Genomic DNA, 15930 nt, shown 5'->3' with positions numbered 1-15930 from the left:
TCAAACTCACAATAAAACAATCCTTTTAGACTATACATTAACAACTGATTAGATTGATTTTCAAAGTAAATGTTTGAATGCTGATCTACAAGTTTATATGCTCTTTTGTGAAAAATTTTGTCCACGCGTTTCAAATACAAGCCCCCAAACATACTTTACAAGCTGCATGCAATAAGTCAATCTTCCTTTAAGACAAAATAATAGAAACAAGAGTGACCTACCTCTGCTCCAAACCAAAGCTGCCCTGCAAGGTTGTCATGGCGTATTTCTTCTGGAAACTTAACACAGAAGTCCCGGTTGGCCCGTTCTTGTGGAATGCATTCATCCATGATCTGATTTACGATGTTTAAAACATTATCCTGGAACAAAAACAGATGGATAGTATACAATCAAAGGGTATATTTTAAGAAAGTAACTGAAAAACAGGGTTACTTACCAGTAACTGTTGTTCTTCGAGATGTGTTGCTCATATCCATTCCAGTATAGGTGTGTGCGCGCCCCATGCACAGATTCCCGGAACTTTTTTCCCTTAGCTAGCTCTGTAGGGCCGGCTCAGGCACCCCCTGAAGTACCGTGCTCATGCCGTGGTACATAGGGCGCTGCCGACCCTGCGGCCCTTCAGTCCCTTCTTTCTGCCAACTCCGACAGCGGGGATGGGGGGTGGGTTTGGAATGGATATGAGCAACACATCTCGAAGAACAACAGTTACTGGTAAGTAACCCTGTTTTCTATCTTTGAGTGATTGCTCATATCCATTCCAGTATAGGTGATTAAATAGCCATACCTTGGAGGTGGATAGGAGTCAGTGTTGAGCTACTCTCGCCAGTGCTCCTCTGCTGAATCCTGCGTCCTCTCTCGCCTGCTGCATGATGGCGTAGTGGGACGTGAAGGTGTGGACCGACGACCAGGTCGCTGCTCTGCAGATATCCTGCAGGGGCACTCCTCCCAGGAAGGCTGCAGATGAGGCCTGAGCCCTGGTTGAGTGCACTGTCACAGCTCCTGGAAGCGGCACCTTCGCCCGCTCATAGCAGGTTTTAATACAGGCGGTGATCCAGGTGGAGAAGCGCTGGGTGGAGACAGGTGAGCCCTTCATCCGGTCCGCCACGGTCACGAACAGCTGCGTTGACTTCCGGAACGGCCTGGTCCGCTCGACGTAGAAGGCCAGGGCTCGTCTGACGTCCAGCAAGTGCCATCTCCGCTCCTCCTCCAAACCGTGTGGTTTGGGAAAAAACACGGGGAGGAAGATATTCTGGTTATAGTGTACCTTAGGCAGGAAGGCTGGGTGGGGCCTCAGTTGGACCTTATCTTTATAGAAGACCATATAGGGGGGCTCCGAGGTTAAAGCTCTGAGCTCAGAGACTCTCCTAGCCAATGTAATGGCCACGAGGAAGGCTACCTTCCAAGAGAAGACAAGCAGCGGGCATGTAGCCATGGGCTCGAAGGGAGGTCCTGTCAACATGGCGAGGACCAGGTTTAAATCCCAGGGAGGCACCGGGTCACGGACCTGGGGATACAGCCTCTCCACCCCTTTGAGGAACCTGACTGACATGGGGTGGGAAAACAGTGAACGCCCCTCCAATGGCTGGTGGAAGGCCAAGATAGCTGCCAGGTGCACTTTCAGGGAAGCCAGTGCTAAACCCTGAAGCTTCAGGTGGAGTAGGTACTCCAATATCGCCTGTATGGGCGAGCCGGACGGTGGGACACCCCGGGACTCCGCCCAACAAGTAAAACACTTCCACTTGGCCCGGTACACAACCTGAGTGGAAGGTTTTCTCCTGCCCAGCAGAATCTGTTGGACCTGCGCCGAGCAGGCTCTCTCTCCCTCCATGAGCCACAGAGTCTCCATGCCGTCAGGTGGAGGGAGTCCAGGTCAAGGTGCAGCAGGTGACTCTGGTCCTGTGAGAGCAGGTCGTAGCACCTCGGGAGCGGGAGTGGCGTATCGATTGACAGGTCGAGCAGCATACTGTACCAGTGCTGCCATGGCCAGGCTGGCGCAATCAGTATCATATCCGCTCTGTCCCTTTTGATTTTCAAGAGGACCTTGGGCAGGAGCGAAGTGGGGGGAAACGCATACATGAGGGTCCCCGTCCAGTCTAGAAGGAACATGTCGGATAGGGAGTCTGGCTCGCGACCGCGGAGTGAGCAGAACCTCGGGCACTTCCTGTTCCAGGACAACGCGAACAAGTCCAGTTGGGGAACCCCCCACTTCTGGAAGATTGAAGTCACCACCTCCGGGTGCAGTGACCAGTTGTGGCGGGGTAAGAACGACCTGCTGAGGCGGTTCGCCTCGTTGTTCCTGACCCCTGGGAGGTGAGAGGCCGATATGTGAAAATCGTGTCTCACGGCCAAAACCCAAAGTTCGATAGCCTCCTGGCAAAGAGCGGAGGAACGCGCTCCCCCCTGCCTGTTTACGTAAAACATGGCTGCTGTGTTGTCCGTGAGGACCTGAACCATCCTGCCCCTCAGGAATTTGATGAAGACCTTGCAGGCCAAGCGGACTGCCCTGAGCTCCTTGACGTTTATATGGAGAGCTCTTATGTTCGGTGACCATAGCCCCTGGGTGCTCAGGTCCTTGCTGATGTGAGCCCCCCAACCCTTGTCTGAGGCGTCCGTTATCAGAGTAACTGAGGGGGCCAAGTCCCGGAAGGGGACTCCCTGCATAACCTCCCCGGGGTCCCTCCACCAGACCAGGGAGGACAATACCTGGGCAGGAACTGTGACCACTTTGTTGAGCCTGTGTCTGGCCGGTGCATAGACTGAGGCCAGCCACCTTTGGAGGGGCCTGAGCTTGAGGTGAGCCAGCCTCACCACGTAAGTACATGCCGCCATATGTCCCAACAGCTGGAGGCAATGCCTGGATGTCATCGTGGGGGACCTGTTCAGATCTGTGATTATGGCGGAGATGGCCTCGAACCAAGCCTGCGGGAGGAAAGCTCTGGCCTGCGTGGCATCCAAGATAGCCCCTATAAACTCTATGCGCTGCACCGGGGTGAGAGTAGACTTCTTCTCGTTGATGAGCAGCCCCAGTCTGGTGCATGTGGCGCAGGTAAGAGCCAGGCTGCTCCTCACATGGGCCCTGGACTTGCCCCGGATCAGCCAGTCATCCAGGTAGGGGAATATCTGGACCCCCTTTCGGCGCAGGTGGGCCGCTCCTACTGCCATGCATTTCGTAAACACCCTTGGCGTGGAGGAAAGGCCAAAGGGTAGGGCCGAAAACTGGTAGTGGCACCCAGCTACCATAAACCTTAAGAATTTTCTGTGACCTGGAAGAATAGTGACGTGAAAATACGCATCCTTCAGGTCGAGGGCGGCATACCAATCCACTGGATCTAGGGTAGGAATGATGGAGGCCAGGGAGACCATATGAAACCTTGTGCGCCTGAGAAACTTGTTCAGATGGCGGAGGTCCAAAATCGGCCTCAGGCCCCCCTTGGCCTTGGGAATCAGGAAGTACCTGGAGTATAGTCCCCTTCCCTGTTCCTGTGGAGGAACCTCCTCCACAGCCCCGAGCGTAAGGAGGGAGTTGATCTCCTGTATGAGGAGTTGGTCGTGAAAGGGGTCCCTGAAGAGGGACTGGGTAGGGGGAAGGTTGGGGGGGGAGGCTGTAAACTGCAAAGCGTAGCCCCGGAGGACTATGCCAAGGACCCACTGGTCCGTAGTAACAGCCTCCCATTTGGCATAGAATGGCCGAAGTCTGTGGGAGAATAATTTGGGGTGATCCGGAGGGGAGAAGAGATGCCACCCTCGTGCACCCCGTCAAAACTTCTTATGGGGTGCACCACCCTTGTTTGGGCCTTGCTGGGACCCCGCAGGGGGCCCCTGCCGATCCCGGCAGTTGGGCGCCCGGTAACGCCTCCGACTCCTCCTGGGCTGAGCGGGTCTGGGTGGCAGCCTTAGTGGGGGCTGTGGCTGCCTTTGGGGCTGAGGGCAGCCCTGGTGCCTTGAGGTCTGACGGGTGTATAGCCCTAGGGACCTCAGGGTGGCTTGTGAGTCATTCAGGGCATGGAGTTTTTCGTCCGTCCTCTCAGAAAAGGGGCCGGCACAGTCGAATGGGAGGTCCTGAATCGACTGCTGGACTTTCTGAGACAGACCAGACGCTTGCAGCCAGGAGCAGCGGTGCATGACAATGGCTGAAGCTATCGCCCTGCTGGCAGCATCCGCTGCGTCACTGGCTGACTGAAGCGCCGCCTTGGCCACCGCCACTCCCTCCTGCGACACCGTCACGAAGTCAGTGGCCTGGTCTGGGGGCAACCCCGAGGAGAACCTCTTCAAGGAAGACCAGAGGTTCAAATTGTACCTGCCAAGGAGGGCCTGATGGTTAGCGACCCTCAGCTGTAGGGCTGCTGTGGAATACATTTTACGCCCGAAGAGGTCCAGCTTTTTGCTGTCCTTGTCTTTCGGGGTATTGCCTTGGCCCCCCTGGCGATCCCGCTGGTTTACTGCATCCACCACTAGGGAACCCGGGGCAGGATGCGTATACAGGAACTCGAACCCCTCCTTGGGAACATAGTACTTGCACTCCGTACCTTTCGAGGTGGGGGCTACCGAGGAGGGGGTCTGCCAGAGGGTCTTAGCAATCTTCATTACCCTCTCATGAACGGGGAGGGCCAACCTAGCTGGGCCTGCCGTGTCCGAGACCCCAAAGAGGGGATCCTCCACCTCAGAGAGCTCCTTAATCTCCAGGCCCAGACTGTCTGCCACTCTCCTCAGGAGGTCTTGGTGGGCCCAGAAGTCAAAGAGGGGGACCTTGTGGTCCCTGGCCGCCGCCTCATCAGGGGAGGAGGAGGAGGATTGAGGAAGGACCCCTGTAGAGGGACCTTCCTCTGGGTCAGACCCTCCCTCCGAAGGGTTATCCTCCTGTGCCCCAACAGGAGGGGGCACTGGTTGGGCCGCCGAGGACTGAACAGAGGCGGTCCCTTGACCCAGCTGAGCGCCCCAAGGCCCCCAATATGGCCATTGCCAGGGGCCTTGAGGCCATGCAGGAGCCGACGTGGGAACCTGCTGAGTCATCTCCAAGCGCCCCCTCTTTGACCCAGAGCCACTTGAACGCTGCTTATGGGCCCTGGGAGGGGAGCGGCTCCAGGACGATGAAGACCTCCGGTGCCGGCGCCTGCGATGTCTATGAGGGGAAGAGCTGCTGGAGGAGCTGTAGCTGGAATGGCCCCCTTCGTCGAGAAGACTTGCGGTGACACTTCCCAGATCTCGAACGGGAGCGGTGTCGCCTACGCCGTCGCGAAGCTGATCGGGAGCGCGACGAGTCCCTCGGTGCCGAGGCACTCGGTGCCGAGACAGGCGGTGCCAAGGCGGCTGGTGCCAAGGCGGCCGGTGGTGCTGCGATGCACGGTGCCGAGGTAGGCAGCCCTGGGGATCGGTACCAAGCTGGGCTCCGCACCGGAGTACCGGAGCACACGCTAAGGTCCTCCCTCAAGGCGGAACTATAGCGCCTTCGCCTCGAGCGTTTACCCCTGGACCGCCCTCGGTGCCGCGGTGCTGTGGAGCTCAATGACCTGGAGTCGGAGCTAGGAGGGGAGCCCGCACTCTCTACCCTCCTTGACCATCTGGGGGGAGACCTTGACTCCTGTCTCCTCCACCCACCAGGGCCACCCAACGCGGGTTTACCCCGAGACACCGGTCCTGGAGCCCTCAGCCAAGGGGGGGGACGGAGGCGTAGGCAGACCCATGAGGGCGCGTGCCGCAGCGAAAGCCTCCGGTGTCGACGGCCCTTGCAGAGGCGCTCCCCCACCCCCAGGAGTCGGGGGAGGCTCTCTGCGAGGAGATGCCGGTGCCGGAGTACTCTCCACGGCATTTGGCTGGGGCATCTCCTGCTGTACCCCCTGCTTTCCCGGTAGCAGGGGAGAGTCCATGGGAGCGGCCTCCCGCCGCTTCTTCTTCGGCACCGCAAGCAGTGCCGGTGCCGGTGTCAGTGTCGGTGCCGATGACGGTGCCGGTGGGGCGCTTCGCACCAACGAGACACTTGGTGCCACAGGTGAACGCGAAGGCTCAGAGTCTGGCCGGAGCGCCAACTCCATCAGGATTGCCTTCAGCCTTGCGTCCCTTTCCTTCTGGGTCCTTGGCTTGAAGGACCTGCAGATCCTGCACTTCTCCTTTCTGTGTTGCTCCCCGAGGCATCGGAGGCAATGGTCGTGAGGGTCACTCACTGGAAAGGACTTCACACACATGGTGCAGGCTTTAAAGCCCGTAGAGCCAGGCATGGCTCAAGTCTAGCCCCTAAGGGCACTATCTACTTAACTACTTGCTAACTACTTTAACAATAAACTAGAACTCAAACAATAACAGCTAACACTAAGGGATGCTACTTGCGTTTGCATGCAAGAGGTATACGTTCTGGTAACCATTGCAGGTGGAAAGAAGGAAATGAGGGGCCGCAGGGTCGGAAGCACCCTATGTACCACGGCATGAGCGCGGTACTCCAGGGGGCGCCTGAGCCAGCCCTACGGAGCTAGCTAAGGGAAAAAAGTTCCGGGAATCTATGCACGGGGCGCGCACACACCTATACTGGAATGGATATGAGCAATCACTCGAAGATAGAACCAAAGAAATCCCATGATACTTTCTCCAACACTTACAGAATGTACTAAGGGGACACCAAGTAAAAATCACATAGTTGACATTTAACCTGTTAGCACTTACAATCACCATAAATAAAATAGATTGGAGGGGGAGAGAGAACACATTCACTGTTTTTTCAGGTTGCTTACTGTGTGCATTTAGCAGCACTTTGTGTATAATCAGTCGCACTGCTTCCCCTGTGTAGTGAGTCAGTTTGTAAAGTGAGCTTCCTTTTGTTTATGTGGGGTTTTTCACAAATCAACAGAGAGAAAACAAATTAAAAGAGAAAAATCTGATTGTAAAGGCACAAAAATTGGCAGGTGGACTAAGGCAAACATATTTTTTTAAAAGACACTGACTAGATTCTAGATGTATTCATTTATTTACACTTTAGATTTGTAAAGCCACAAGAGACACCTGTCTGAATGCTCTAGGCACTGCTGACAAATTCTTATTGTACTTCCAAATCAAAAAAGAAACAGCAACCACATAATATATATAATTCCACTAAATAACCAGAAGCACAAATAAATCAGAGTCCCCACTTTTAACTTTGATCATCACCCCCACAATATATGCTTCAATTCCCCTAAGATGTGCCTCGCAGAGTACCCTAAAGATAATCAGAATACAAGAACTGGGCTTATTGGAAGGGGATGAGGAGGGATTGCTCAAGCAGTCTAAAGCAGGTGGTTTCTACTCCTAAGAGCCCAGTGGGCACAGAGCTGGCTGCTATCCCTTTCTCCCTTGCAACCCCTTTGAGGACCATAGGCAGCCAGTGCATGTTAGAAAAGCTAAGAGGCTGCTCTAACACGGGCTGATGTAAGAGAATCGGGGAGCCATAATCAGCTCCCTGAGATGCAGTAAATAATCTGGCCGATAATTTGTATTCATTTATTTGAAAATGTTTTTACAAATTCCTCAAGATTGTTGCCTTGAATTGCTTCAATGTACGAAAGGTAGATTTGGAGAATAAAAAAGGCCAAGACAGCCCTTATTAAAGATGTTTTGATTCTGCCTTGTACCTTCTCTATTTAGTGTAGTCCTTTTCTTCATACCTAAAACATTTTTCAAACAAATAAATAGAATCTGTCACTTAAATATGTTTAGAAGACAGAATGCTTTTAAGTCTATGATTTGTTTCTCTTTTGCATTTCTTTGTGGGTTTTTTTATAAAAGAAAAAACAAACGAGTTTAAAGAAAATTATCTCCTCTGTACTTTCCCTTGGAGACGAACAACATCTCCCTGACTCAAATGCAGATACACATTTCCTACACTTCTAATACAGGCTGCTATAATCATTTTTACTACAGAGCATTGTCACCTCAACACATAACCAATAGATACAGCAGTCTCCATTTAAAGAGTCAACGTTCACCAACACTTACTATGCACTGGTATCTGAGATACTGCAGTTATTTTTAGTTCCAAGCACCCCAAAATGACTAAAAACCACATGGGGGCATTGTACTTAAAGCAAGGATGTCTTGCTGCATGCTAACAAAGATGTACATCACTAAATCTGAAACATATGTGACAGAGTAATAATCAGTTCCATGTTCTAGGACAGTGGGGCAGTAAATCAAATACTCCTCAAATAATCAAAAACTAACTCAAAAAACTTGCTTTTGAATTATGCTTCACAAATCACTGTTGACTCAGCAGAACTAATTAGTGCAACAAAATATTTTGCAAGTGGCCAAAATAAGGAGAGAAACTCCAGAACGTTGTCCTCACACAAAATTACAGAGAACAGAATGTCTGAAATGAGCACATTGTGTACCCAGGAATATAAAAAGTTAAAAGGTACAAAGTCATGAAGCAAGCCAGAGACTTAAAAATCAATGCACTATTATTGGTGTACTTTGGGATCAGGTGTATTGCCTGAAGCTCCCATATTATCACTAGTGCAATTTGAGTTAGCACATCAGGTTAAAAATGCCTTTCTTCCGGTATCAAAGAATAAATGTAAGCCTCAGAAGATCTTTTAACACTGGAGAGAAGTGGTGGGAAAATGTAATCTTAAGAACTGAGTTCTATGAGAGCTGCAGGTAATACAGAGAATTATTATAGTGGGAGGCTCAGATAGAACCGAATTACAAAATTTCAAATTTGATAACAGAAAAGTTTCTATAATACCATGCTAATTTAGGACAGGAGATTATATTCTACTTTAAATTTATTTCCTAAAGAACTTGAATGTGGACTAATGGAAAATTATAACATTCGCTGTCTTTCACTATAGAAAGATAGCATACAGCATAGTGAAACCTATACCAAGGAGCATCCTAGTAGATAATTCCCTGCTTTAATCCACCATTTTAAGGCATGTCCAAATTTTCAAATACAATTTTATTTTACAGCAAGTTAAGGAAAGATTATATTCTTATTTTGCAGTAATTTCTTAAGCAAAATTCCCACTGATGTCAAGGCAGTTTTATGTGATGGTGAGTGAAATACTACACCCCACTTCTGCCTAAGCAACTAAGTTTTGCTGGTCTTCCCATTTTCATTGCATTTACAAAAGTGTTGGATTTTATCTTGATTTTATCAAACCCTAACTAATTTCAACCATTAATTATTACAAGTATCTGTAGACTGACAGCATTCAATACATTTATGTACCTCAAATGCCATTATTTTTTAAAGGTATAAAATTATTCCAATAAGTAATATACAAATTTTTAGAAAATGATCATTATCTTAGGCCGCAAACAGGCCTACTGAACACATAAGTTGTATTTACATTTTTTCTACTGTCAGACATTTCTGCATCTAGCATCTCTAAAAATTGCTATCCTAAAAGCATGAGATAAATATTGAAATATATCTCCCTCTTTGCATGCCCCTAGCTTCTGTCATAGTACAAATCACCTGAACTGACATAAGATCTGGTGATTTGTTATTTGTGCTGCATCAGTAATTTAGACAATTAAAACTCTAACATATAGTTTCTCACTGAAGTTAAACCAACAAAATTAATACATAGTGACTTTCAAACTGACACAGAAAATGAATTCATACATTAATAGAAAGGGTCAGATTCTGGACTGAGCCAGAACTAAGCAAGCTCTTTACACTTTCCTTTTAACAGCTGCTATTATATATTACAGCACCTATCCATGTATAAATGGATATTGAGTCTGTGATGGGGTTTATAAACCCCACACTAGAACTGAAGGAGCAGTTCAGGGCCTCTGTTAGGGAGGAAGTGGCTAGCAGCTGAGCCCAGCCAAGCTGAAGGCTCACTCACACCCACCCCCTTCTTTTAAAAAAAAAAAAAAAAAAAAAAAAATCTTTGCTACCTTAAGCTGGACTTTGAGACTGTGGAGGGGGCAGATAGTAGGAAACGGCCCAGAAAGACTGTCTTGAGGCACACCCTGGTGTCTGACATTGCTTGCCTCTCTTAGGGACCTGAGTCAGCACCCAGGGGAGTGGGAGGGCTTGGGCTCCCCCACCACACATTCTTGTCATATAGGGACAAAATCCTCACTTCTACCCCATCCAGGAGTGAAAAACGGTGGAGATGCTGAAAGCCTTGTGGCAAGTATAAACCCCTTACAGGGCCAACGAGATAGACTTAGGGTCCTTCCCTATCATAAGGACGCAGGGCTCTGTACAGTTCATTAGACATGAGCATCCTAAAAGAAGGGGCTGAGCTAAATTGGTGACATGACTGTTTGGCAGAGTTGCAACGCATCAAAAGGCGGGCTGTCCCAGGACTGGGAAAGTTGCCAATGGGAGGCACCGGAGACGGAGAGGGGGAAATTGAGGGCCCAACAACCTAACCACTAGGTCAATGGTCCCCAAATTATGGGGAAAAGGGGGCACGGACAGCATTTGGGGGGGGGGGTATAGCAGGGCCTGGGCCAGCCCCCAACATGGGGTGGGGAAGGGAGCACCACCCAGCCTTCTCTGGTCCCAGCTCAGGCCCAGCCTTGGCCCCAAGCTCCTGGCCCCACACCACACTCCTGGCTCCGGCTCCCAGCTGCACTCCTGCTCCTAGTCTGAGCCGCAGCTCTGGCCCTCGACACTGGAGGGTCGCGGACCAGGTAAGAGGGGGCGTGGACCAAAAAAGTTTGGGGACAACTGCACTAGGCAATGCCACTGGCAAGCCTGGACTTCCATCACAGAGTCATTCTGTGAAAAAGCCAATTGAAAAGGGAGAGGGCATCCTCTGAAACACTTATGCACTACCTTTCCAGTCTTGCTGATACAGTGTATAAGATGCTGATTTTACTATTTCATGTGGCTCTCTCCTGAAGGAGGAATTATATGTGGTAACTATATTATGACATATTATTTACCTTATGCAGTTTCCTGACCTTTATGTAGAAATTATTCAAACATTCTGATTTTGTACAGTTTTTATAGTTATTTTAAATAAACATGAATCATTGGAAACCTACCACAGATACTTTATGTATAATGCATTGATAAGAACTATTTTTTCTATCAGATTTCTTTTCTTGTCTCTTCTGCATTGTGTAACCTTATGATGCAGGAATCAGAATAACCAAATTAGGTAATTTAGAACATTTGCTTCACAATGATCTCAAATCTCAGTCACCCCGAAATTGAAAGAAGGCCAACTGATTTAGACAGACTATCCAATGCACCCTAAGCAAATTAGTCTTTTCTTTAATAGAGAAACATTCAATTTAGTTAATTACAGTATTCTGTTTTGTAAGCAATGAATGAATGGGTTCAGACACATGGTGGTGTTGTGATTTCACTCTCATTTAAGCAATGAAAATCAATTAGTTAGAATTAAAGTAGTAAATACATCACTTGATCCATGTCTCTATAGTGGAGCCTCAGGGTTTTATTTGTTATCTTTTCATTCATTTGCATGCTAGGATAAGATAGGTTCCACTTAAGATAGTTTAGTGATTTTCTCTCAGTGCAATGGACAGCACTGACAATGGACACTGCAATTCCAGACACAATGATATGGGCTCATGTTTCTCATTCCCTCCATGAGTTGGGGTCAAATGCATCATGAAGGTGACAAACGAACTTTTTGGATAGGAGAGAAAGGCAAGTGGTTTTGGGCCTATAATTGACAGCAAGTTAGCTTGAAATGTAAAATATTGGCAAAAAAAGGTGTAATAGAAGTCTTGGCCACACACTCAAAAGTGTGACAGCATGGAGAGAACAGCCACTATTTACATGGCTTGGGTGAATCCTGAATTTGTTGAGATGAAGTGTTGCATTTGCCTTCTGAAGCTTAGAAGATGGAAGGTAGTTAAGTTCAACTAACTTGGATTCTAGAAAGTATGCTTACATCAACAATGCCAGCTTGATCTGTCAATTTCCTGTATAAAACTCTGCACTTTCTTTATATCACCCCAAGATGCACTGTGCCCTTCTTGAGGCCATCTGCATGGCCCTCTAATTCTGCATTTAAGTATCACCTAAAGACCTACTTCTGCTGTGCAACATATAAGGAATCCACCTGAGTAGTACAGTCCAAGCCCAACATTTGACCACATACTATGAATTTATGTCTCATTGTCGGTCTGAATACCTTATGTTAGACTGAAAGCTCCTTCAAGCAGGGATTGTGTCTTACTTCTGTCTGGCAAGTTCCTTGCACAGTTTGGGCATGACCAAAACACACAGCAAATACAAAAGGCCTAAATTCATAGTAAATGTTAATTTTGTTACCCCTTTTGGCCCAAGCAGTTAGTCAGTCTTGTGTCCTTTTTCCCTTCGGACGAGAAATTGATAATAGAGCCAGGCATTTCTTTAGTGAAATACTATTTATTTACATAGAACACACAAAGTTTGGTTTCCTAGAACACCATTGGAATCAAACAAAAAGCAGTTTCTTTGCTCAAAGTTCCAGGACTTTTTCCAGCCAACACTGTACCCTCTTTTCACTTTCTCTTGGGGTCATGTTTCCAGTCCTTTTCTTGCTCTCAGCTGTTTCTCTCTGCCTGTTCTCTGGCTGCTGCTTCTTGTCTCAGACATATGTATTTCCAACAGCTAATATCCAGCAAAACCACACCACTCACATAGTTCAGTTTATGACTAGCCTTGCATGTGGCCTTAATTTTGGGTGGTGGCTCCTGTTGTTTCAGATATCCTACCCCCAAAACATACTACTACAACAAGATTTATCCTGACTGAAGGACGGCCGCCACACCCACCAATTTAAATGAGATTTCATAATAACACTGACTGCAGCAGTTGGTCTGTGTTTAATCAAAAGATAGAGAGGATCACTCTTCCTAAACAGTTGTGTATGTAGTATTGCAGGTTTGTTATATGGATGCTACAGATGATGGAAATGACTGTGTTTTGATAATGGAAGTAATAATCTCTAACAATGTGTATATTCAAATCTCTTTGAGACTTGTATAATCAGTACATTTAATCAATTGCCATAGAGTTGGGTGTGCCAAATCAAAGATATTACTTAAAAGTGGGGGTTGGCAAATGTCATTTTCAAACAAAAAATGTATTGATTTTAGAGCATCACTTCAATAGGGCAAGAGCAAGATGAGCCAGATCTTGCTATAGTTGGAGGAACATGTACTACTATCTAGACTCTAATTCCTGCTTCATGATGTTAGATTTAATCACAGTCCAACTTTCATGTGCATTGTGAGTTTGAGTCATACAATACAGATAATCATCCTGTTCTCATATATCTCTCAGAGATGAGTAATTAAGACCTAGTCATGGAATATTAATTTCATTTTTCCCTATCTGCTCTATAGTAATTAAAGATCTTACTGAATTATAAAAAAAAAAAAAAAAAAAAAATCATCAAAGGGACATTGTAGTTCTCTCCTAGGATGCAACTCTTGAATTAATGTCTTCTGGGAGAATACTTTTTTTTCCTTTATGAGACATTTTGTAGCAATGCTGTATAGGATTATCCTTTCTCTATGGACAAGTACATTTATGCACAAAGGCTGGTTGACAGTGTCCTTGTTACTGTACTGTAGAAAAGATTTATATTCACTCACCTAGACTGAGAAAGACATTAACTTCTCCTGGGAAAATAGGAGTGTCTTTACTGAAATGACTCCTTTCATTCTCTCCCTAGGGTTATATTGGGATTTCACAGAAAAAATGGGTTTTTGTTAGAGACCTTTTGTCACAAGCTTTGTTTGTTGCTAGGGGAAAGCTCTATCACTTAATGTAGATAGATTGAACTCTTGAAACTTATTAAAATCTGACAGATACATTAAGAAGACAAATATGTTTTTTGTTTCCTTGCAGCAGGGTATGCCTATCTGCCCCTTTTTTCTATAAATATCAAGTATAGTGGATTTGTCTTGCATAAACAAAGTTTAGCAGTATTAGAATAAGAAACCTTGTTTCTTCACTATTCGATTCTACATATGGTGGCATGGCCATAGCTGAGATAAGTGACATGGTCTTTGAATCACACCATTGCTATATCTTATAAAATGCACATAATGGGGCTTGTTCTTGGCCCACTTAAGGTCTCTGTGCTGCTGGAGGGGGCAAAGTGATCTTAAAGCTGCCCTAAAAGAGTATCTGAGGATTCTCCAGGTGTAGAAAAATTCTGGTATGGGGTTGAACTAGAAAAGCTGGCTTCACACCATGCACTTCCTTCATCCTTGGTGTAGAGGCCATGTCAGGGAGCTGGAGCACGGTGCACATCATTTGATTCCAGAAGGTGAAAGGGTTTAGTCTGGCTGGTATAAGTTAGAGCAGCCTTGCTTTTAGTCTACTTGTGCTGGAGAACCATCCAGGACCAGAGGGCATGCCACAGTAGCTTAGAGCCTCCATTACTTTCCCTCTCACTCAGCTGTATGGAGCACAAGCACCCCGTGTACTCAACACAACTAGGATTTGAGCCAAAATTCCTCTCTTAGGCTTTTCTTTGCTAGAAATGAATTCCTTGATTTGTACCGCACAGCATTTTCAATCCAGTCCACCCAGAGACTTAATCAATGAACCGTTTCTCTAAGGGACCTACTTGATCTGAGGTAACAAGCAGAAACAAATGGAAAACCTGGCTAACATGGGGAAGCTTCTATGTTCATACTACTTTTCCACACACCTCTCCCCCACCTCTTTCATTTTGTTTCTTAGACTTTAAGGGATGGGACTTCTACTTCCTTTGTAGGATCAAAAAGGATGTTCCAGCGAGTAGAATAGCTAGTTAATTCCTCCTGATTCAAAGGGACACAATATCCAGTTGTGCTAAAGGCTCTACTCTTACATAATAAATAAAAGGAATCTTTCATATTAACTAGTTGCACATTGTTCACTGTGGACTAATAAGTGTCACATTAATTATATCACAGAAAAATAGAGAAGATCTCCATATAAAGTTCATAAATTATGTATGCATAGCAAGCCAGTTTTGTTTAAAATGTCAATCCCCTCCGCAGGCCCATGACTGTAATTTTTTTCACTGATTATACAAAACTTCTGAAACAGTTTTAACAATAGCAATTTAATTGACACTGGCTGACAAATATTCTGACTACACTTGTTTCTAGCTCTTATTTTCAAAGGAAGAGATATGAGAGTGGAAAATGGGGGTAAACAATTAAAATTAAATTAAATTCCATAACCTTACCTAACTTTGGTCATTCAGTCCATGATAAAGGGACTTAGCTACTGGTAAGCCTGAAGTCAGTCTATATAGTATGAGAATTTTCGCATTCAGATTTTAGTTGCTGGTTTTCATTTGGTTGCTAAATCCATAGAGCTTCAATCTGCTACAAGATTTCACATGAAAGTGTTTTGTATTTTATTTGTAAAAGGAATTTTAAACCCCTTTACTATTGATTTTATATAAAACTAAAAAATCATAAAAGCAACAACTCACAAGCAGTGTTCAGTTACATTAGATTCACACACTTTTTGGGTGCTGAACAGTACATTCAAGATACCCATTTTCCTCTGTGACAGTTATATAATCATCTCATCATCATAAGCAAACATCACTGGGAGTAATTGCAATAGAACAGTATTTATAATATACTTTAACACAAAATATTTGGAGACAGCAAAATATATTACTCATTAAGGAAAAGCCCTCTTCCTCACAGCACAAATGGATATTCCACCCTCAGCTACACATATTGCATAATTCAAGACTAGTCCTTGCTCTAGTCTTGGTACCACATCTTAGCCTTAGAAAACAACCATGCTTTTCTCTTCAGTCTGATTTCCTTATTCTTGTCTGGATTAGAACTGTCCCCATGCTTCCTCCCATTTTTCTGCATTCTCTCTATACTTATTTAGCGGATTATTTTATTTTTAAAGGCTCACTTGTGTTCTCCCCTGCCCATTTCAGTAAGTTTCCCATGTTTCCTGCATATATTTCCAACTCTCCCTGTTATATTTTCATCAAGTCACTT

At 46.2% G+C, this 15930-nt stretch overlaps 1 protein-coding gene across 9 annotated transcripts in view; it reads right to left on the bottom strand.

Moving 5' to 3' along the window:
• ZFYVE28 (zinc finger FYVE-type containing 28) overlaps nt 1-15930 on the bottom strand; it is a 288745-nt gene that overhangs the window by 96913 nt on the left and 175902 nt on the right. For all 9 annotated transcript variants that reach the window (XM_067558929.1, XM_067558931.1, XM_067558930.1 and 6 more), the window contains exon 3: nt 222-359. In XM_067558929.1, coding sequence (XP_067415030.1) covers nt 222-359 — 138 coding nt within the window. The remainder of the gene's footprint in view (nt 1-221; nt 360-15930) is intronic.

Source organism: Emydura macquarii, unplaced genomic scaffold (genome assembly GCF_026122565.2).
Source record: "Emydura macquarii macquarii isolate MOO-44397 ecotype Brisbane River unplaced genomic scaffold, CSIRO-AGI_Emac_v2 contig_2199, whole genome shotgun sequence".
NCBI classification, from domain to species: domain Eukaryota; kingdom Metazoa; phylum Chordata; order Testudines; family Chelidae; genus Emydura; species Emydura macquarii.
This window is presented reverse-complemented; position numbering and strand designations above follow the sequence as displayed.